Source organism: Typopeltis vanoorti, chromosome 17 (genome assembly GCF_054136105.1).
Source record: "Typopeltis vanoorti isolate ZY-2024b chromosome 17, IOZ_Tvanoo_1.0, whole genome shotgun sequence".
NCBI classification, from domain to species: Eukaryota; Metazoa; Arthropoda; class Arachnida; order Uropygi; family Thelyphonidae; genus Typopeltis; species Typopeltis vanoorti.
Window position 1 is genome coordinate 53,763,719 of NC_143565.1, and position 24,595 is coordinate 53,788,313.

A 24,595-nucleotide genomic window follows, 5' to 3' on the forward strand; every position below is an offset into this window, starting at 1 on the left:
GTTGGTAACCTGCTTATCGTGAATAGATTGAAATCAAAGGTCATTCACGCAGTATGGACATATAGGGGATTATAAAGGATTAACAGCGAGATCTATATTAATCAGAGTATAGTTTTATTTGAGTAAAGTAGAAGAAATAAGTTAAGCTTAAAGTGCCCGTGTAAAAGGAATAAAGGAATTGATTAATAGCAATAGAATGATAGAATATTGATAATAGATATTAGAATATATTACAAAGGTGCAGCAACCGACATTATTTTACAAAGTCAATACTAGTCTATTGTACCACTTCTTAATCTCATCCACATTTGCACTTTCACCACACTCTCAGGAAAGGTGTTCCATGCAAAAATCTTACTTCTTATACTTTTACTCACTACTTCCTTTTGTAACTTCCAGGGATGGCCCCTGTGCTTGCTTGCTTCTTCTTGTTCTACCATATGAAAAGTCTCCTCAGTGTTAATCCAATAATCCAATAGTAACCCTTCAACAACTTAAATGTCTCAATCATAATGCAACCCCCCCCTCATCCCATCTTCTATCCACCAAACTCAGCAGTCTGCATGCCCTTGGTCTATCCTCAATCAACCTTGTACAGCCCTTATATCATTTATCTCCATCTCTTCACCCACGCCAATGTTACTTCTTTGCTGTCAAATCCCACTGACCAGATCTGAACACAGAAATCCAGATGTAGTCTGAAGAAAGCTTTATACAATGGGACCATCACCCTTTCTTTCTTTCTCTCTCTTGTGGTCAATATCCTCAATATTGCATTAATTCTCTGAGGTGTCTTCACAATTTTTGCAATATGTCCTCTGAAACTTCAATTTTCTATCTACAATCACCTCAAGATTCCTTGCTTCTTCCAGTATAACTCCAAAGTGTGTATAAAGCATCCTATCTGTGGATCCCAAATTTCAAAACTACATTTAGTTGTACAAAACTGACATTGCCATTCCTTTTCGCACCTTTCCAGCTTATTCAAATCTTCTTGAAGAGCCAAAACACCCAAAACATCACTAATAACCCACTCAAACTTCACGTCATTTACAAACAACTGACACTTTATGTTAGTGACAACATCACTGTTGTTGTTGTCGAGTCCATTGAAGAGCTTCTAGACATGACCGTGGATCTGTAGAAATGCTTTGGCAATCTGTTGAACTTTGGTGGAGTAGAGCTTTTCTCTAGGGTTATTGTCAATTTTCTGTAGAGCAGCAGCAATTGCTAGACAGTTTTTGCATGTTTCATAGCTCCTAATACCATCTGGCTGAATTCTCATGCCTTTAAAATGTTCCGTCCTTAGTCTGGTGATTTCTCTATATTCATTAATTTTGGATTTTATTCTTCTTCTTGATAGTTTCTTTTACCAATCTTATTTTGGTGACAGTGTTAGCATCAGTTAGTGATAGTAAGTGTAATTTTTGAGTAAGTATGTATGCTCTTTCAGTGCCTTCAATAATTACACGAGCTGGTATCCACTGCAGTGTGCAGTTCTTATTTTTCAAATTTAAGGTAGTTAATAGTTCATGAATTTCCTGTGTGAGATTTGTTTTTCCATTTTTTAATACCTCAAGTGCAGATTTTGAGTCACTGTAGATGGATATTCCTTCTGTAATGTTTATTACTGGATTTGAGAGCTGTTTTTATGGCTGTTAATTCGCAAGTGAAGTTTGAAGCTATTTTGCCAGCTGTGGTATTGATTGGCATTTCCTCACCTCCTGGCAGAGTTAGAAAAACCCCTGAACCTCCTTGGTTGAGTGCTTCATCAGTGTAGGCAATGGCATGGTTTGGATTATTTAAGTGATCCAAAAAGGACTTGACACTATGTCAAGTGTCAAGTCCTTTTATTTTCTTACTGTGAATCCTTTTTTGAACAAGGTTTGAGGAGATTTAAGTTTATCATTTTTTTTGGTAAAATAGTGGAAAGAATGGCTCTTTGCTTATTTCAATAGATAGGTGCTCTAAGTCAACCAGTTTTCTAATTTCTTGATCATACTGTAACATAGATGATCTCTTTAGTCTAGATTTTCTTGTCCAGGCATCGAAAGTCCTGAATGAGATGTGATCCTGTTGGTGGCTTCAGATTCTGTTAGTGAATTTAACTGTGGAGAGTTTTCTTCTGTCTTCTAGTATGTGAAGCCCACACTCATGTTGAGCTTTTAAATTATTTGTGAATGAGACTGAACCTATGATAATTTTTGCTGCTCTTGTACTCTGTCAAGTTTTTCTTTTCAGCTAGTAGAAGCTGGAGCCCAGATTGATGAGGCATATTCCATAGTGGGTTGTATGAGTGCCATATATGTAGTTTTGAGTGTCTTTGGTTTTGCACCCCACTTTGTTCCACAAAGCCTTTTGATGATAAAGCTTTTTAAGCGCTTTATTAGATAGATTTGTAATATGAATTGTAAATCTCAGTTCAGTGTCTAGGGTTAGGCCTAAGTATTTTGGAGACTGTTTTTTCTATTTTAGTATTATATATTTTGATTTGAGGTTGTAATTGTGTCCATTTTTTTTTTTTTTCTTCTATCAGTGGAGAAGATGCTCAGTTTTTTGTTTTTTTTCTGGGTTTATCTGTAGTTTAAGTTCCTTTGCCCATCTTTCTAAGCCTTTTATTGAATTATTCAGGACTTTTTCAGATTGTTGAGGATTACTGCTGTAATCCTCAACCAGGTTGTGGATTGTTGTGTGTGCCAGATTGCTATGTCATCTGTATAGCATGCTATTTTTGTGTCATTTATTATGTGAGGATGGATATTGTTCATATAGATGAGAAATAGGAGTGGGCTTAAAAAGAACCTTGTGGGACTCCAACCAAAGTTCGATGCATGTTGGAATAAATCCCATTAACTTCTTTTCATGAAACCTGAAATCTGAGCACTCCTGATTGAACAAACTGGCTTCAGGCCAGGAAGAAGTTGCTGTCACCAGGTCCTGGCCCTGACAACACAGATTGAAGCAGGCTTCCAGAAGAAACTTAAATCTGGAGCCACTTTCATTGACCTAACATCAGCTTATGACACAGTCTAGATCAGGGACCTCCTCCTAAAGCTAGGAAATATTATAAGGTGCAAAAAAAACTTTCCAACTTTTTGAATCCATTCTCTCCAACAGAAAGATCCGGGTCCATATTGGTGGAAAAAAGAGCAGGCCCAGATTCCTTCACAAGTCTCCCTCAGGGCTCTGTGTTATCCTCTTTACTTTTTAACATCTACGTGTATGACTTACCACATACCAGCTCAAGCAAGTATATGTATGCTGATGACCTAGCGATCCTACATCAATCTACCTCCTTTGCCAACCTGGAATCAACCTTCAACATCCTGGAAGAGTACTTCAAGCAGTGATACTTGAAGCCAAATCCAACAAAAACTGTGTTCACAGTATTCCACCTGAACAATGCAGAGGCAAATTGACACCTCAACCTTTTTTCTGTGAAAAAAAGGGTAGAACATGAGCCTCACCTGAAATACCTTGGAGTGAGCCTGGACAGCAGCCTAACCTATAAAAGGCACATCACCAACCTGTCCAACAAAATTAAAAAGAGAAACAATATCATTTCAAGGCTTGTTGGAACAACCTGGGGTTGTGGTGCAGAAGTCCTAAGGTTGTCTGCACTAGCCCTCGCATTCTCTGCAGCAGAATATTGTGCCCCTGTCTGGGAAAGAAGTGCGCACACCCTAACATTATAGACACTCAGCTAAACTCTACCATGTGCACAATTAGTGGGACAGTGAGAAGCACTCCTGGCTGCCTGTCCTATCTAACATTGCTCCACCAAACATACGAGAAGACAAGCCTCGATTAAAAAGGACAGGCAGCCAGGAGTGCTTCTCACTGTCCCACTAATTGTGCACATGGTAGAGTTTAGCTGAGTGTCTATAATGTTAGGGTGTGCGCACTTTTTTCCAAGACAGGGGCACAATATTCTGCTGCAGAGAATGCGAGGGCTAGTGCAGACAACCTTAGGACTTCTGCACCACAACCCCAGGTTTAATAAAGCAATGAGCAACCCACTCCTGCCCCTGCACCAGACTCTCATAAATCCACCTAGTCTTTGCCTAAAATCTAGAAAGCCTCTCTGGTCCATGGACAAACTCTCTTCAGCTGCCCTGCCATCAACACCTGACATGTGGAGAGAATACTGGTCCAAGAATCTCCCAACAAATGGCTTCAAGGTAGAAGATCCCTGTGCTCTGCAGCCTGGTTTTGCTCTTCCTAAGAAGATTTGGTCATCAATCAACAGGATCAGAACTAACCAGGACAGATGTGTCTATCGACTACATAAATGGGGGCTATTAGCCCACCCTTATTGTGATAGTTCTCCCGTGGCTCAGACGATTACTCACATTGCGTACGACTGTCCAAGGCGCCAATTTCACAGTGGTGGCCTGCAGGACATCCACAAGGTGACAGATGAAGCCTTGGATTGACTTTCCAGACTGGACATTGACCTGTAGTTGGTGTGGTGGTGGTGGTGGCGGTGGTTATGGAGGAAACAGAAGATCAAGGTCCCGTTTTACCACCGAAGACGTTATTCGTCAAGTCGCTCTCATAGCCCTCATTGAAGTATCAGCAGAACTCCTCCTCATGCTAGAAGATGATGCAAAGTGAAATGGGTTTTCTCTAATGGATCAAGATTTTTCACACAAGTCACAACTGCTCTCTAATAGAACCTCGGAAACAGCTACATTTGTGTTATGATGTGTTGAAAGAACATGCACCATGGGAACATGGTGCACTAGGATGATAATTTTCCCTGGCTGGATTATAACAAATTACTTTTGCTTTTTTTAAAAAAGACTTGGAAAGCAGTTTGTGTCTTTTATGTAATGAACATTTACATGTTAAGATTTTCATAATTTGTTTATGGAGATTTGATTGTAAATAAATAAATGAAATCTGAAATCCAAATTAATGCATTCCCCCTTATTCCAGTATTGTATGCAATTTTTATTAACCTTTGTCTCCGGACGTGATCAGAGGCAGCTGTGAAATCCAAGAATATTGCTGTTGTCTTCTTTGGTGGTTTTTCTTGAAAGCCATCTATGACTGATTGGCAAAGATAAAATAATTGATCTTGTTATTTTTTAAGAGCTAATTCATAAGTCTGGTATGTATTATTCTTTTGTTTAGTTTACAGAGAATGCTAGTCAAAGCTACTGGTCTGTAGCTGTTACAGTTACTAGGGTTTTTGTTAAGTTTTAGTAAGGGTATAATGACTGATGTTTTCCAGATTTTTGGTAGTTTACCTGCATTACAAGAGGTGTTAAATATCTTCATAAGGCAGTTTTTGACTATTTTTCCCATATTTTTAATCATATGTCCAAAGATAAGATCAATTCCAGGTGATTTGTCAGGGATTGGTCAAATTTGACTAATTGCTGTTTCTAATTCTGTCATTGTGAGGGCCTGAGTAAAGATGTCTTCAGAGGGATAGGTTCTGGATTGTATCAGCAGTTGTTTTGCAATTTTCCTGCACTTTTTGTCTTCTTTGTTGTATTGCACAGCTTGCTTGCATTAGAGTAATGTTTGGCTAGTAAATTTGCCATCTGTTTGTTTGTTGCTGCTGCTGCACTGGTTCCTGAGGAGACTATGTCTGAAGAGTGATTAGTATCCGGAAGTGTTGCGTTGTTTAATAATCTGATATTCCAGTGTTAAGAGTCTTTTCTTGGGTCTAGTCTATTGCAGAATTCTTCCCACTTATTTTTTTTTTTTTTTGTTTGCAGTTAGAAATTTCATCTTCTATGTTTTGAGTTAATTTTATTAACTTATTTCTGTTGTCTTCTGTATTATTTTGTTCATTGATAATATCTCTTTCAGTGATATCAAAGATCACAATATCATAGCACTGATATTGTGATCTTTCCAAAATGGAACCCAAATGTTTTTCCTGAGACCCCCAGGAATTGAATTTTTTGCAGCTTTCTGTATGTTGTGTTAGTTAGTTCTAGTAGTTGCTGATCAAGTTCTTTACTAGTGGGTATGCTAGGGCAATATGTTTTTAATAGTTGTGTGTATTTAGGCCAATTTGCTTTTCTGAAGTTCCAAGATCTCTTTGTCTGTGGTTTTTGGTCTAACTGCAAATTAATAGTGTGATAATAGGGTCTATGATTGCTGATGGCATTCTTCAGTATTTTCCACTGGGTAAGACTCGCAGTTTCATAATCTACTGCTGTGATGTCTAATGCTGATTCTGTGTCTGTTGTTTTTGACAGATATGTATTTTGCTTGTTGTTTATGATCTCAAGGTTTAGATCATCAATTATGTCTTCTATTTGTGCTCCTTTCCGATCTAGTTGTGGAGAGCCCTGAGTTGGGCTTTTGGCATTTAGATCACCTAAAAGTATATTTGTGTCCAACGTTGTTTGACTTAGTTGTTGAAGTAATTCTGTATTTATATCTGTGTTATCTGGGTGAATATACATTAATTACTGTAATAATGCGTTTTGGTAGAAATATCATGACTGCTTGAGCCTCTGTGTTACTATTTATACTGCTGTTTGTAGTTGATATGATTTCTTCATATTTGATGTGTTTGGTCCATAGGAGTATAGCTAGATCTCAGCCAGAATGATCTGGTCTGTCTTTCTTAATGTTGAATAGCCTTTGATTTGAAGCTTCAAATTTTGATTTAGTTTCATTTCTTGTAAGCATGCCATGAAGAGCGTCTGACAACATCACTAACATAAAGAATTGAACAGCAATGGTTCCAGAATTGAACCCTGTGAAACATCAACTGTAACCTTCCTATTCCCTGATACTGCTCTTCCATATACAACTCTGATATCAGAAAGCCAGTTACCAATCTGCTCCACTAACCTGATATCCAAATCCATATGTTGCAATTTAAAAACCAACCAGTCATGTGGTACACTGTCAAATGCCATTGCAAAATCCAAAAAAATGACAGTGTATGCCTTACCCTCATTCACTGTTTTGTTACACAATTGTAAAAGGTAACCAGATTAATGAAACAAGAGTGCCCTTTAACAAATCTATGTTAGTTTGCATAAATAACACTGCCCTCATTTGCCCAATTCTCCAAAATCTTAACAACTACAGAAGAAATACAAATAAGCCTATAGTTTGATACATCCATTCTACCACAACCTTTATGCAATACCACTATTTTACTCTCCTTTCACTCTCCAGGAACATGTCCCATGCAAGACTTTCATTAAACAGCTAAGTTAATGGCATGATCAGTTCCACAGCACCTTCTCTTAAAACAAGTGGTGAAATTTCATCTAGGCATCCCCCCCCACACACACACCTTACTGACAGTATTTGGAATACATCTTCATTCACTTCTAACACTTTACCACTCCTCATCTATCTAGTAAGTCTTCCATACCAGGATGGAACACTAATAAAGTGATCATTAAATATTGAATATGCCAGAGAGCACCCAACCTAGAATCACCCAACTCTGATCTTCTTTGGTTGAAAATATCCCTTCCCCACTCAAATTCATTTGCTGTCTCTATCGCTCCCCTTAACGCAACCAACCACTCTGAGCGCTTTAATTTCCTCTCCTTAAAAACTGATTTTCCTGCTCCTAAGAGATTTTAATGTCCACAACATCAGCTGGCTTTCCTCCTCCAGTTGTATAGATCTTGCAGGCAGATATGCTGAAACATTTGCTATCACTAACGACCTTACACAACTTGTTCAGATGCCAACCAGAATACCAGATAACCCGAACCACTCCCCAAACACCCAAGATCTCTTCCTCACCAATGACCCCTCCAAATACACAGTGAAAGTAGTGGGCCCCCCTGAGTAATTCTGACCACAATCTAGTGCTCATCTCCTCCCTCATGCAACAATGCTTACATTTTATGTTGGAGGTTTAATGGATTTTTTACAACACTCAAAAAGAATTAAAATAGAATTTAATACTTCCTATATTTCGTCCTAGTCACTAGGACATCTACGGGGATTACAAAGACAATTAATGTAACATGCACACAAAAACTTACAATACTAAGCCCAACCACGTGGGTGACAATAAAGTCCTATCTAGGTGGAGCGCCCTCTAAGGGCAGTTGTAGGTGGCCTGGAATGTAAGGTGGGACCTCTGGTGATGACTGTTTCCCAAATCTTCGGAAGCTTAATGCAACCGTATTTGTTAAGATTTGGTTGGTTTTTGAGAGCTGCTGCTGCTGCTGCTTCTAAGAAAAGTCTCTCTTTCTTGAATTTGCTGTGGTGGAGCATGGTGGTTTTCTTCCATGATACTCTGTGGGTAGTGTCCAAAACATGGTCAGCCAAGCCTGAATGGCCATAGTTGTGTTTAACGATGTACGACTTGTGTTCCTCTAGGCGGATGGATGCTGATCTGCCTGTCTGTCCAAAGTATGCAAGCTTACAGAAACAGGGTACTTTGTAAACTCCAGGCAGAGAGAGAGGAGGGAGCTGATCTTAGCCTACATCCAAGAATCCAGTTTACTATGGAAAAGGAAAAGAACAATTGTTTACCCTTCCTAGACACCTTAGTCACGCGCCTGCCTAATGATACACTTGCCTTCACTGTATACAGAAAACCCACACACACAGGCAGATACATTCACAAACTCTCCCACCACCACCCCTCACAACAATATGGCATCATTAAAACCCTTACCAAGAGAGCACACAATCTTTGTTCCAGTGGAACCGCCCTCACTACTGAGCTTAACCACATACACAGAACTTTCCTCTCCAATGGCTACAGCGAACACAGCATCAAAAAAATAATCAATTCCTCCCCCATTCCCCGTCCCTCTCGTCAACAAGAATTTAAAAATGCCATCACCATACCCTACATCCGTGGCACTTCGGAAAAAATAGCCAAGATACTAAAAAAGTATAACCTACACACAGCATATAAGCCCTACCGCAAACTGGCTACCCTTATCCGTTCTACGAAAGATCAGCTCCCTCCTCTCTCTCTGCCTGGAGTTTACAAAGTACCCTGTTCCTGTAAGCTTGCGTACTTTGGACAGACAGGCAGATCAGCATCCATCCGCCTAGAGGAACACAAGTCGTACATCGTTAAACACAACTATGGCCATTCAGGCTTGGTTGACCATGTTTTGGACACTACCCACAGAGTATCATGGAAGAAAACCACCATGCTCCACCACAGCAAATTCAAGAAAGAGAGACCTTTCTTAGAAGCAGCAGCAGCAGCAGCTCTCAAAAACCAACCAAATCTTAACAAATACGGTTGCATTAAGCTTCCGAAGATTTGGGAAACAGTCATCACCAGAGGTCCCACCTTACATTCCAGGCCACCTACAACTGCCCTTAGAGGGCGCTCCACCTAGATAGGACTTTATTGTCACCCACGTGGTTGGGCTTAGTATTGTAAGTTTTTGTGTGCATGTTAAATTAATTGTCTTTGTAATCCCCGTAGATGTCCTAGTGACTAGGACGAAATATAGGAAGTATTAAATTCTATTTTAATTCTTTTTGAGTGTTGTAAAAAATCCATTAAACCTCCAACATAATGTCCTCACAGCACTTAAGCCTCTACACAAGAATGCTTACACTGACACTCTCATACAAGAGTAGTTTGGAATTATAACAGTGCCAAGTGGGACAGCCTCCGCAACTTCTATGCCACATTCCCATGGTTGGACTTTTGCTTCTGGCCTTCCAACCCAAACATATGTACTGAACTTTTACCAAAGTAATCCTAGGAGATTTTAATGTCCATAATACCAGCTGGCTTTCTAAACCATCAGACACCCAATATACAATGCCCTCTATATTTTTTTGCCAGGATGAGATCAGAAAAATACTGTCGAAATTAGACACAAAAAAAGTCTCCTAGCCCTGATGGCATTCTCCCAATTGTTCTGAAAGTTTGTGTACCAGAACTGACTCCTATCCTATGTCGCCTATATATATTCTCTTACTCCACTGGAATCTATCCCACAAACTGGAAATTGGCCTATATTCTATCCATTCGCAAGAAAGGTGACAAGTCAGTGCCATCCAACTACTGCCCTATCTCGCTTACCTCAGTCCTGTCTATAGTATTGGGGAAAAAAAAATCAATTCCCAACTCCTACACTACCTTGAAGACACCCACCTAATAAACGATTGCTAGTATGGATTCTGTCGCTGCTGATCAACAGGAGATCTGCTCACATATGTCACCCATCTCTGGACAAATGCCATGGAGAAGTTCGGCAAATCTCAAGTGGTTGCACTTGATTTCAATTTGAAATTTAAATTTTCAATTTAAAACCCAGTTCTGTCTTATTTCCCATAAAAAAGAACCATTTTTTCCCAGTATTCTTTTTAAAAACACCCAAATTTCCAGACAGTTTGAGATTTCTCTTCTTGGAATTACCCTCACATCAAACCTCTCCTGGCATAAACACATCACAACCATCGCATACTCAGCTTCAAAAAAAAAAAAAAAAAAAAAAATTAGGATCTCTTTCGCTCAAGACGATACTTCTTCCATGAACAGTTGTAAATATTATACAAATCACAAATCCGTCCACCTATTGAATACTGCTCCCACATATGGGGGGGGGGGGCCTAAAAGCTACCTCAAAATGCTTGACTCAATACAGAGAAGAGCAATTAGATTTATTAATGATGCATTTCTTACTAACTCCCCCCCCCCACTTTTGCACAGACATTTGGTTTCTGCAATATGTATATTCTATAAATATTTCCATGGGAATTGCTAATCTGAAATAACATCAATAATTCCTCCACTGAGTACCAAGCTCGTTGTAACATGTGCAGCTGCTGCTCAGCATAGTACACCTAGAAACAAACAGAACAAGTTTCTTTCTCTCCTCCTTCATCCCTGCAACTGTTGCACTGTGGAAGTCTCTCCCCCCCCCCCCCCCCGCTGTGTTTCCCAAGAAATACAATTTACAGTCATTTAAATCAAATGTACCTGGAGTCCATTTCCATCCACAATCATTTTTTCCCCTCTACATACCACATAGTGAAAAAAAAGCACCTCCTTGGGATTCTCTTTGGATTGCTGTGCAAGCCTCCTCTAATTTTTCTCCCTTTATCACTAATCACTTCTTAGCCTGAGCCTTATATTCTTCATGCAACTGTTTTCCACCTCTCTCTCTCTCTCTCTTTTTACATGTCATCCATAATCTCTTTTTTTTTTATCTACAATTCCTTTTTAATTTTTCTTGTCATGATTCGACTTCAAACAGTTTTACTTATTCATTTGAGGTATACAATCTGCTATTGCTATCAACAATTTTTTTGTGTCTCTCATGCACTACTGACTTTTTTTTTCAAATTCTTTCATCCATTGTACTGCTGCAAGCTGGTTTCTAAGCCTATGATAGTTGCTTGCCATATAATTCTGCCTTGATACTCCTATTCATCTTCCAAGTCGGGACTACACAGTCACTCTTACCAATTAGGGGCAAGTATGACATCTGTCTTTTTCTTCTTTTTTTTTGATTTCTTGTCTTTAAAGAAATCCAAAAATTCAGTTCCCTTAGTGGTGAATGCTGCTTCCTCTGCCTGGTTTATATTGCTATAGTCGAAGCTCCTGTAACGATCACTTTCTTTGTGCTTACCAAACTAATCTGACTGAACATTTCCTATTCATCACCATCTTATATTCTTGATTTATAGCACTATCCCACTAAATATATTGTTTTATAAACATCTATATCACACCATATACTCTCAGAGCTATGAGTGATATTTCCACTGTGATTCTCTGCCCTGAGAGGGCGCAATTCATCTCTTATTATGAGTAACACTCCACCATGTTTACCTTCCCCATCCTGCTGAAATATGCTATACACTTTGATTTCAGTTAATCTAGTTTCACTGACACCAGTAATTGTTGCAGAGAATGAGTTAATCAATGCTACAAACTCGTTCCCTTTATTTTTAATGTTCCTAGTTTTATATACAGAAAAACCAGTGCACTGCCAGTATTCTTACACCCATTATTACTTCCCATACTCTGCAATAGTGTACATCTTCTCATTTCTCAAGCCACTATCCTTACATGAGGCCATTCCTGCTATGTTCCACTCTTGCAATTGTTTCCCTGTCCTGAAACACTCAGAAAGCAACAGTCTCTCCAATTACTCATGTCCTTCTGCATTCAAATGTACTCCAGGTATCCACATATTCTGGACCTCTCTTCATACATATTCTTACACTATCATCTCATTCATTACCACTGCTTTTCTCTTCCACTCTGCATTATCTGGTACTCTACTCTGCCCCCCCCCCCCCATTATTGAATTTCCATACATGACATTCCAAACAGATTCATTCATACTTCTCTCACTGGCATCCCCGATTTTTCTGCCCCCCACCCCCCCCCACTTTCCTTGCTTCCTCTCATCTCTCTATTCCTTCCACACTCAAGTTTCTCCAATTTCCTCTTTTTTCCCCTTTACCGTTTTCTTGCCTTCCTCTCTCTCTAATGCCATTCTCTGACACTTACTCTTGTTCTTCTCGCACTAGCCAACATCACCAGTATCCCAATCTCTTCATTTACCCTCCTCAACTGAGTCTTCATTCTTTCTATCTCCTTCTTAACAGTTCTATTTCTCTCTCCACAGATCCTGTTTTCAATTGTTCACACACATAATCATGGCCATCAGACAAACCATCTCCCTCTATCTACATCTTTCACATTCTCTTCACCCTCCAATACACTACTGGCATCTACAAATTAGCATTCATCCATCAAAGTACTATCTCCACTACTGCTGCTAAATCTCAGGATCGAAATACTTGTCTCGAGCATTTCCCAATGCCTAATTTAATTTACACATACACATTTCCATTCACCTGCCACATCTTTAAACAACAGGATGCACACATAGCAAGCTACAAAATCATCAACTACTATGAATAACATAGCCATTAAATGGCGGTGGGCTAGACGATGTGTTAGAACTGGCAGCTTCCATGTTGAATATGACTGATACAATATGGAGACAATAATATCCTAACACCACACCAACCATACAAAAAAAATGTCAGTTTCAATAGCACAAACTTGTAAACCAGTGTTGTTCATGGATTAAATGCAATAAAATCCTTCCTTACTCAAAATACTTATATTTTTTTAAGTTCACATAAATGAACCACATATGTCTTTATGCACTAACACCACCTCTTAATGTAGAAATAAAGTTCATAATTCAGCCTCTGTTTATAATCATCAAAAGATGCAAGCAAAAAGATCATCCTTATGTTTCTATACTTCATTACACAATAGATTGGTTTATTTAGTTACTAAAATTGAAAAGTACACATTCCAGAGATATGAGGGAGTACCCAAAAATAACCAAAATTATATATATATAAAATATATTAAAGTTTATAATACCATATTCCAGTCTAATTTAAAGTACTCTCATATGAGTCAATGCGCTTGCCCCCAACTTTTTTTCCACTGCTGGAAACAGTTCTGGAGATGTTCAACTGGAATACTGTTTATGGCCTCCAGCAACTTTTCTTTCACTTCATCTACATCAACGAATCACTGCTCTTTCACTGTTTTCTTTATCCATGGGAATAAAAAAAAGTCACATGGAGAGAGATCAGGTGAGTAGGGAGGGTTGGGGAACAACCACCATGATCCTCTATGAGCAAACGAGGCACAAATTAAGTGGACACACGTTTCATTTGCAAATTTTCTGTTAAAATTTGCTGGCATGAGCTCCATAACAAATTCATCTCTTCAGAAACTTGCTCAATGGTCTTTTGATGTCTCCATTGATGGCCTGGCAAACCTTTACAATGTTTTCATCAATTCTGCTTGTCAAAGGCTGGCCAGATCGTGGTTGGTCTTCAGCAGACATGTCCCCATTTTTGAATTGGGAAAACTACTCATAGACCTGTTTTTTACCTAAAATATCGTCCTCCTTAAAGGCTTGCCGAAGCATAACAATAGTTTCAGCTGCAGTTTCATGCACATTCTCTGTTCCTTGTGGTCAGCCATCACAAAATTGCCAAACTTGTTTGTAAGCACTAACAAAAAAAAAAAAAGCAGCCAGAACAACAAACCAGTTCACACAGGATGACAGTACTTGCCAGACTGGCACAGAAATCTGTACACTCACGATGCCTAGCAACATCATCTGTAACTAGAAAATGCAAGCATGCCAAATTCAGATTCCAGTTATTTTGGTACCTCCTTGTATGTTGTTTGGAAAGAAGTCAGCGGACACCACCATGGGCAAGGGGCATCACACCATATCGCCATGTGTAAATGAGAGGAATATGATGCTCCCAATTCAGTGCAACTGTGTGCAGATGAAATGGCTGTGAGAAGGGAACTGATGGAGTTTGAAAGAGAATTGTGATAGAATGTCATGTTGCAAATTGTTGATAAACTGGGCTATCCCAGGTCAACAATCAGTGATACCATATTGAGATAGAGGTGCAGGGATTCAACTGCAAGTGCTACCCAGTGAACAACCCACTACACTCACCGAATGTGACTAAGGGTGCTATGAAGGATCTTCTTCTTGGCTTCCCATATTAGGCAATTGTTTACCTGTAAAGTTTTCAAGGGTTTAAAAAGTTCTCTGCCCATCTCCTCCTGGGTCTTTCTCTTGAAGGATAATATGTAAAAATCACCATTTTTTCAGCTGATACATTGAATGTGGGGTTCTGGGCATCAACTGGAACACAAATCTGCACAAAAGCATTCAGAACAGAGGTTCATAACATGGGTTTCCATGGTATGACTGCAATAAGCAAGCCTCACATTACCTAAATCAACATCCAGTGTCATCTTCAGTAGTGCAAAGAGCATGTACAGTGGAGTGTGGCAGATGCCCAGTCAACATCTCTTAAAAGAGTGTGTGTAACCCAACTATGAAATTCAGAGGCGGTGATCCTGTTTTTCCTGGTTTGGCCTTGGAACTCTGTTTGTGGTGCCAGGAACACTGAACTCTGATAGGTATCTGTACATTCTGGACAGTACAATGTGTCATACTTTGTGACATTTCTAAGGAACTGACGAGTGTTTGTTTCAAGATAACATACCATGTCAAAAGGTTGCTTGCTGTAACTGCATGGTAGGTGGACATGAATATCACCACACTTGACTGGCCTTCAGAGAGCCATGAATCACGACTCTATTCTACATCTGTGGAATGAACTGGAGTATCAGGTGAGGTCAAAGGATGTTCTCCCCACAAAAGTCAGGACCTCATTACATGCCTACAGTAAGAATGGTCCAAAATTCCCATTGATTACTATCATACCCCGTAGGATTGCTGAGCTCATCACAGTGAAAGGAGGTTCTACATCTTATTAAGATAGGTGCCATGGCAGTTGATGTCTGTGGTCAACAGACACACTATGGTGTCTGTTGACCTCTTTCCAATCAGTGTATTTCCTTTTATGACATTAAGTTTGAAAATTTCATTGTTACTAGTGCTGCTAGTAGGAGTTACTGTTACTAACTCTTATTAGTCAGGATGAAAGGCCAGATATACTGTACTTAACTCAATGGTAACCATCATTCAGCATAAAAAATAACAATAATTTATAAGTGAAAATGTAGTTATTTTTAACCAAAAAAGCTACAGTTTGTGTATTCATTTATAACTGGTTTTGATTAGGGTTGTAACTGTTAGATTCTATTAACTTTTTTATTAACTCCTCTCCTTTAAGCTTACAACAAGAACTTTTCACTATAAAAAAGTTAATAGAATCTAATGGTTACAACCCTAATCAAATCCAGCAGATAATTGACTCCTATGTCCCAACATCTCAGGATTCTTCATCAGAACGCAGAGTTCCAATCCCTTACATTTCAGGCATCTCAGAAAACCTATTGGCAGAATTTTGAAGAAGTATCATCTTATTCCCACATATTTTCCCATCAACAAAATTTCTCACTTTTTACTACAAAGGACAAACTGGCACCTCTATTATTGGTTGGTGTTTACCAGATGCCATGTGAATGTAACTTATCACACTTTGGACAAACAGGCAGTTCTGTGGAAAAAAAGAATGAAGGAACATCAGTATTATATCAAATACATGAAACCTCATAAGTCTGGTCTAGCACAACATAGCGTTGACACTAATCATAATATCCAGTGGGATAAAGCTTGTCTGCTCCACAGATGCAGGTTGAAATATGAACGCCTTTTTAAAGAAAGTTGTGAAGCCCTTTTGCATCGACCGAATTTGAATCGAAATGACTGTCTCTCTCTCCCAAAAGTTTGGGAGATTCTTATCTTATGCGACCATCAATGAAATAATTATCTTTAAAGAATTATTTAATATTATTTTAATTAATCTTCAGGCATGCGACAACAATTTAATTGGTGATCCACCGACTGTTCTGTACTTTGTATTCCATTCCTTTAACTGTTTGTTCTACACTGATGATGTACTGTTACTTTCAGTACAAAATATTTGTACTTTTAATTCATTAAAGTTATTAACCTTTTCATAAAACAACTTAAAGTATATTAAAATTTAACATATGCTATTAGTTAGTCTAAAAAATGACAGAGAAGTAATAATAATTATAGTATTCCACATCAAAAAACAACATTTGAATTATACCTGTTCTAAACAAGTTTGTGGCCACTTTCCTTTCATTAGAATTATTTTTGCAATGATTTAAGTGTGCACCTCCAATCATGTTTTTGTTAACAGGGAGTATTTCTGAAGAATTTTCAGACAGTGGGGATGCAGGCCTACTATCCTGAAGTACTGCCAGCTGAGGAACTAGGTAATCAATAAAGGAAGACCTTTTTGGAACTAAGACGAGATAATCAGCAACACATGGCAGTGCAATATCATACAAGAATACATTATTCAGCAAACTAGAATGAGATATGAAACAAAATGTTAATAAATCACCACAGTATCGGTTAATGTGTAGAATTTGTAAGTTCAAAATTGTCATAAGTTCTATTTCCACTATTACAGAAATTCAAATCACATTTTTGTCCTATGACATAGAATGATGGTATATACTAATTACCTAATATTGAAGCAATTTGATATGCCTTTACCTGATAATAGTAAAGAACTGTAAATCTCAACTGTGTAAAATAAGTTCCTAAGTTTTTACATATACACATTCATTATCTGATTTCGTAAAAACTTGAAAATTGTAGGATATTTTAAACCTAAAATTATACAAAAAAGTAGTTATGCAATTTAAATTGATTTATTAAAATGCATTTTATACTCAAACAACTAGTTTTGCTAGGCCTAAAGAAAAATACCTGTCACAGCCTATATATATATATATATTTTTTTCATTCTTTATTTACTCACTATGACATAACTACAGTGGACTCTTGCTATAGCAACCACATTAACACTCTTGCTTGTTCACTATAATAAACTATGAGAAAGTCCTTTTGAATGGAATTTGATCAGTTCCATTCTAAAGAAAATTCACTATAACAAACTATTTCTGTGGTCTCTTCGAATTTCTATAAGGTGCGTTGAGTGTAATACTTTTGTTGAACTCTAGAATTCAAATTTTATTAAAATTTCAATATTATATTCTGCTTTTGAATATTGTGCAAGGATGGCAATATTCAAATCTAATATTCCTTAATTGATTTCTTTAGCTGCCATTGTTACTGCTCAGTGACATCAAAAAAAGTTGTAGTGGAAGGTAGAAAGTATATGGCATAGATAGAAAAACTATATGGTTTAAGTTTTCTGAGAGTATATGATCAAATTTAGGGTGCATGTGTACGTGTGTGCATGCACGTGCACACACACACAGCCAGTTCTCAATTTACAACAGGGTTCTTTTCTGTTCCAACAATATCATCATAAGTTGGAAATCACTATTATGAAACATAAGAATATGTTAACAATTGATATGCCTAAATGCTACAAAATGTAAATATCTGTTTAGTTATATTTTTTTAACTAATTTTACTCTTTCTTTATAAGTGAAATAATATAATGTACAGATTATAAATAAAATTACTGCATACAGTACTGTAATAAATATAAAGAGTTGCTCAGTCCTAAAATTACTTCAGGCACAAACTTTGTTTGCTTCACTTGGATACAGAATTAAACCAAGAATATAATTTCTTGGTATCTTTAATTTATAGTATAACCAAGTGGAAAAATTTCCAACATCTATCTCTAATCCAGAGTATTTTAATAATAAGATGTGGCACTTTTTGGCTACGCAGATATGGAAATATGACTTCTTTAACCTTGGTATCACTTCTGAGTCTGACTCCCACTAATGAGACCTCGATAAAGGTTGAAACCAGTATGGGTAGTGACCCTTCCCAAAATGCATAACATTATACATGTCCATAAGGATATGTGCTTTGCATTATGGGATACTAAAGCAAGTGATGTGAAATCATTAGTTTTATATATGAGTTGCCCAGTCCTGAAATTACTTTAGGTGCAAACTTTGTTTGCTTACACTTGGATAAAGGATTAAACCAAGAATATAATTTCTTGGCATCTTTAATTTATATTTAGACTTATGTGTTGGTTTGAACTCATCATAAAGTTAAAGTTTAAAATAAGTTGAGCTGAACTCATAATAAAGTTAAATAGATACAGTACATATAAATAATCAAATGTTTAGTTGATCCTATATTTCGTATCAGTCACTGAGACATTGTCAGAGAAACAATATTAAAATTGCATAAACAATAAGTGGAAAAGACTATGAAAGCATAAAATCCTATGAGTGGTACCTTTTATGGATGCTGTTGGCTAGCTTTAGTTGTGTTGGGTGTGAGGCCTAAGAATTCAAGTTTCCCAAATCTGGGAAGTTTAATACAACCATATTTATTAAGAAGATTAGGTTGGTTTTTTAAATCAGCTGCTGCTTCTAAAAAAATGTATGACATATTATGGTCAGACTAGGAGATCTGCTAACAACTGCCTTCTTCTTCAACTAAAAGTCCACAAAGAACCACAGAGTGGATATTAGGAAATATTTCTCACAGAAAACTTCCACTCAGTCTTTTTTATATTTTTTTATTATATATATATTTTTATATATTTATATTATATTTTGCATTTTTTATATTATCTAGCTAGTTTATTCTAGGTCTGCCTCTTTTTCTATTTACCAGAATAAGTCCTCTATGAACTTACCAATTAGACCATTTGATCTGCTGATATCACCAAGCTGCAGAAGTTGCTTCCTTCAAATCTTAGTTATGATATCTTTAGGAATTGTCTACAGTACTTCATTTCCAATGTCAGCAACCTCTTTTCAACTTCTTTTAGGAGGTTACAAGTTTCACTTCCATATAGGAGTACTGAATTAACCAATATGTCATTAAGGTGAAATCTGTTTGTAATTGTGAGCTTATTATCTTTAGTTTAATCCTTTATCCAAGTTTAAGCAAACAAAGTTTGCACCTGAAGTATCTTCAGGCCTGAAGCAACTCGTGGACCAAGCTCTCATCAATACTTGTCTTAGTATCTCCCATAATGCAAAGCACATCTCCTTGCAGATATGTATAATGCTATGCATTAAGGGAAGGCCACTACCCAGACCAGTTTCGACCTTTATTGAGGTCTCGTCAGTGAGAACCAGACCCAGAGGTGGTGATACTAAAGTGAAAGTAATGCAGAAATCATATTTACCTACACGAGTTGCCAAAAGGTGTCTCACCTTATTATTAAATTACTCTGGATTTAGAGAAAGATGGTGAACGTTTTTTCCCGCTTGGTTAGACTATAATAAATTTAGTTTAATCCTTTATCCAAGTGTAAGCAAACAAAGTTTGCATCTGAAGTATCTTCAGGACTGAGGCAACTCGTGGTAAAGGTGGACCAAGCTCTCATCACTTGTCTTAGTATCTCCCATAATGCAAAGCACAAGATGTGCTTTGCATTATGGGAGATACTAAGATGTTTCCCTTTAGATATCAATCTAAAGGGAAAAATCTACGGGACAGTGGTGAGACCAATGATGTATAATGCTATGCATTAAGGAAAGGGCCACTACCCAGACTGGTTTCAACCTTTATTGAGGTCTCGTCAGTGGGAGCCAGATCCAGAGGTGGTGATACTAAGGTGAAAGTAATGGAGAAGTCATATTTACCTATATGAGTTGCCAAAAGGTGTCTCACCTTATTATTAAATTACTCTGGATTTAGAGAAAGTAATCCAGAGTAATTTAATAATAAGGTGAGATACCTTTTGGTAACTCGTATAGGTAAACATGACTTCTCTATTACTTTCACCTTAGTATCACCACCTCTGGGCCTGGTTCCCATTGACGAGACTTCAATAAAGGTCGAAACCGGTCCTGAAGATACTTCAGGTGCAAACTTTGTTTGTTTACACTAGGATAAAGGAATAAACTAAATTTATTATAGTCTAACCAAGTGGAAAAAAACTTTCAACAAGCTTATTATCTGTCCATAGTGGTTTTAGTTTTTAGGCAGGTTTGGACCTACCTGGGAGAGACAGAAAGCTTTCAAGTGATAGTTGGTTTGCATCAAGGGTTAGCATTAAGTCCGGTCCTGTTTAATATTATTATGGAGGTGGTGAGAGAAGATGCACCGTGGACAATGTTGTATGCAGAATAGTGGCAGGTAAATTGGAAAGCTGGAAGAGAGAGAGAGGTATGAGGCTGAGCAGAAGTAAGACAGAGTACATGTGTTGCAAAAAGGATGGCAGCCAAGAGGCAGATCTGGAGCTGAAAGGAAAAGTCATCAGGAAGGTTAGTGACTTTAGATACTTAGGTTCAACAGTGAAAGAGGATGGAGAGGCTGAGCAAGATACAAGCTGGAATGGAGGAACTGAAGAGAGAGTTGGCTGGAGTGCTATGTGATAAGAGGATGCCAATCAATCTAAAGGGAAAAATCTACAGGACAGTGGTGAGACCAATGATGACATATGCTATGGAAACTGTGGCCCAGAGGGAAAATAACATCAGCAGGATGGAAGTAACAGAGATGAGAATGCTTAGGTGGATGTGTGGTGTGACCAGAAAGGATCGCCTGAGAAATGACTATGTAAAGGGAACGGTGAAAGTTACAAACTTAGGAGTGAAGATACAGGAGGCAAGGTTGAAATGGTTTGGTCATGTGAAGAGGAGAGAGGATAAGTATGTGGGAATAAAGGTCATGCATATGGATGTGGAGGGGAGGAGGAAGCATGGGGAGGGGGGGTGCAAAGAAGAGATGGAGGTAGCTGATGGAGGAGACCTGAGGATGAAGTACTTATATGTGGTTATAGCTCAATACAGGAGGATGTGGAGGAGACTCATTAAAAACAGCAACCCTACTTAAATGGGATAATTTAAGCTAGAGAAGAAGTGCTGTTGTTACTTTTGCAATTTTTGTTCTAATCTAATATCCTGTCTTAATCTTCCATCTTTATTAAACCATTTAACTTCTTCTATGGGTGCATCCTCAAGTAGGATTTTTTTCGGTTTCTGTTATAGCACTTCCTTCTTAGTCAGAAGCACAGATGTTTGTCGTTTTTCATTTTGAGGTACTAGGCAATTTGAAACAGCTGATCAAATTGTACTCTGATCAAATGGCTTAAACCACATACACATGATGGTACAACATGATGAGACTTCATGCCAGCTGCTGCTGTTTTCATCAGGGAACCAGGACAAGCAGTGAAAAATCAGCTACTGGAACAAGCTCCAACACAACATCAGAAGATAGGAACCATCAGTATAAGCAGTATTAATGAAAAGGAAATAGACTTGCAGAAGAACTGGAAAAGAACAATGTTGATATAATTGGCAAGTACTGAGACAAAGAAGACAAAAACATGTGAGATCTTACTAAATAATAAGTATAGGATGTTATATTCAGTCAATACTGATCAAGGAAATGAAGGAGTAGTGATAGCATTCAACACAAACATAAACTTCTTGATTGGAAGGCAGTTTCAAGTAGAGTTATGTGGGCAAATTTCAAAATGGGGAAATGGACAATGAAACTTATTTGTGCCAATGGTCCCACAGAAGGTTCTTCTAAAGAAGAACAACAGGAATTTGAGTAGTCATTAGAACAGGCAGATGGCATAAAGAAAAAGTTGTCCTTGTTGGAGATCTGAACAGCAGGGTAGGAAATAAATTCCACAAGGCATAAAGGAATGGTTTGGGAAATTATAGAGAAAAGGGAGGGCCATGCTAATAATAATGATATTTGCTGGACTTCTGCTCAAGACATGGACTAGTCAATACTAACATCACATTCCAACATAAAGATGTACAAAGTTCATGTGCGGAGAAGACACAAGAAATAAGAAAAAGCTCACTGACTACGGCATTCTTGATAGTGATATCTTCATGCAGGTTCAGGTTACAAGAGTGTAAAAAGGATTTTTAAATTGGAAGTAACCATTACTTAGTGCTAAGCAGGATAAAAATGAATATCAAGTCGAAAATAACAATCTGTAAGAAAGTTTTAAAAATAATTAAAGTTGAGCACCTTTTACAAGTAAACTGCAGACACAACTATACAAATATTACTGAAAAAAAAGAAAAGAAAAATGAAGCAGAATGAAAACAAGAACTACACCTTGGAATCTGTGGCAAACTCTGAAGAAGACATTGATTCAGCCAGGCCAGTATGTGGTGAAGTTGTCTGCAAGGATAGAAAAACAAGAACCTCATGATGGACATAAGTGATAAAAGCGGTCTTGGAAAAAAAAAAGCATACCAAAAGTTCCTAGCAAATAAGATGGTAGATTCCCTAAAAGGATACAGAGAAAAATGTAAGAGAGCTAAGCTGTGCATAAAATTAGCTAAACAAAAGTCATGGGAAGACTTGGGTTAGAATATAAAAAATAACTCAAGATAATAAATATATCAAGAATGTCACAAAATGTTCTAGATGTTATTGAAAAAAACTCAGAAATGGAGGAAAGAGTAATGTAAAAGGAATCAAAGACGATAAAGGTGACATGACAACTGAAGGATATCCTACATGTCTGGAGTAATTACTTTGAAAGAATGATAAATGAAACAGTCAGTGACAGAACCATACTAGAAAAATTTTAAGAGGAATGCATAGAGGATTATATATATATCAACAATTGAGTGAAAAAGCCATCAAAAACTTGAAATGTGTACAGGTAGCTGGAGTAGGTGATAATTCAACCACAAATACTTAAGTATGAATGTATAAAAGATTTGCAGTGGCTACACTGCAGAATTCAGAGAGTCTGGTCAGAAGGTTGAATTCCAGATGATTGGAGTAGAGAGCGCTCATAGTTCCAATCTTTAAAACAACATTTATTTTAAAAAACCATAATTTTAAAACAAAATTAAATTTTGTTTTAAAACAATCTTTAAAACAAAATATGGGATTAATGGAACATTATACAGAGCAATACATAGTCTATATTTAAGTTGTCGGTCAGCAGTTAGAACTGAAGGAAATACAGAAAGAGGATTCGATGTAAAATCAGGGGTAAGTGAAGAATGCACATTATTTCCACTCTAATTCATTGTCTATATGGAGCACATCATGAAAGAAAGTGGCATTAGGTCTGATATTAGAATTGGACATATCAAACTTAGTTCTTTGCTTTATACAGATGATGTTGTATTCCTAAACATATCTAGTACACGTCTCCAGGATTCTCTAACTAAATTAGATAACATCTGTAACAAATTCAGCATGAAAATTAGCAATAAAAAGAACAAAACTATGAAAAATATGAAAAAAAAAAAAAATGAAAATATGCAGGAACATAGAAAAATTTCAGCTGCATTCTGAATAGAGATCCTTTGGAACAAGTAAACCATTTCAGCTATTTAGGTTTTTTAGTGAAGATGACAAGTTAAATCTAGAAATAGACAACAGAATAAGCAAAGTTCGTATAGCAGAGAGTCAGCTGAATAAATTTATGTAGAATAAGAGAGAAATTAGCCAAACATCAAACCAGCAGTATACAGGACAATGTTTAAACTAGTTAAGTTATGGGCCTGAGAGCTGGGTTAGAAATAAGGCACTTGATCAAAGACAAGAGACCACAGATATGAGGGTGCTAAGAAAAATTAGGGGCATTAACTGATAACATCAATGGCAGAATCATACTAAAAATCAAGATATTACAAAGGAATGTGACATTGTTAGCATTCAAGAATGTGTCAGCAGAGCTAAATCTAAGTTGGTATGGCTACTTAAAGAAAATTGGTGAGAAAAGGCTAGCAAAACAAGTGTTTGATTTCAAGATGGCAGGAAATAGACACAGAGGAAGACCAAGGTCTGGGTGAATTCATACAGTCAGAACTGACTTAGAAGCACAAAATGTGAGATATCACAATATTGGAGTGTTCACAAGTAATAGAATAATGTAAACTTAATCATATTGTGCTGTCATAGTAACCTGAACACTCCTTTAGGGTATCTATCAGGAAATTGATGATGATAGTGGTTAAGCCATATTTTTTTTTAACAATATAAGCAATTTTGTGATGATTTCCTGAAGATCTGATTTGTTTTCTGTTAGCAGATCAGTATTACCAGCAAACTTTAGATGATGGGTGTAGCAGATACCTGGTGAACATCTCTTTCCAAAGTGCATAACCTCAACAATGAAATTCAGAGGTAGCAGTGTGATGGAATGGTCCTGTTTTTTTTCTGGTTTGGCATTGGACCTTTGTGGT

General features: G+C 37.4%; 1 protein-coding gene across 1 annotated transcript in view; it reads right to left on the bottom strand.

Moving 5' to 3' along the window:
* The window catches only part of LOC150097399 (proteasome activator complex subunit 4-like), a 646,748-nt gene that overhangs the window by 61,141 nt on the left and 561,012 nt on the right, over window positions 1-24,595 (bottom strand). The window contains exon 39 of the mRNA XM_090407543.1: window positions 16,555-16,817. Within this exon, the coding sequence (XP_090263669.1) occupies window positions 16,555-16,817 (263 nt within the window). The remainder of the gene's footprint in view (window positions 1-16,554; window positions 16,818-24,595) is intronic.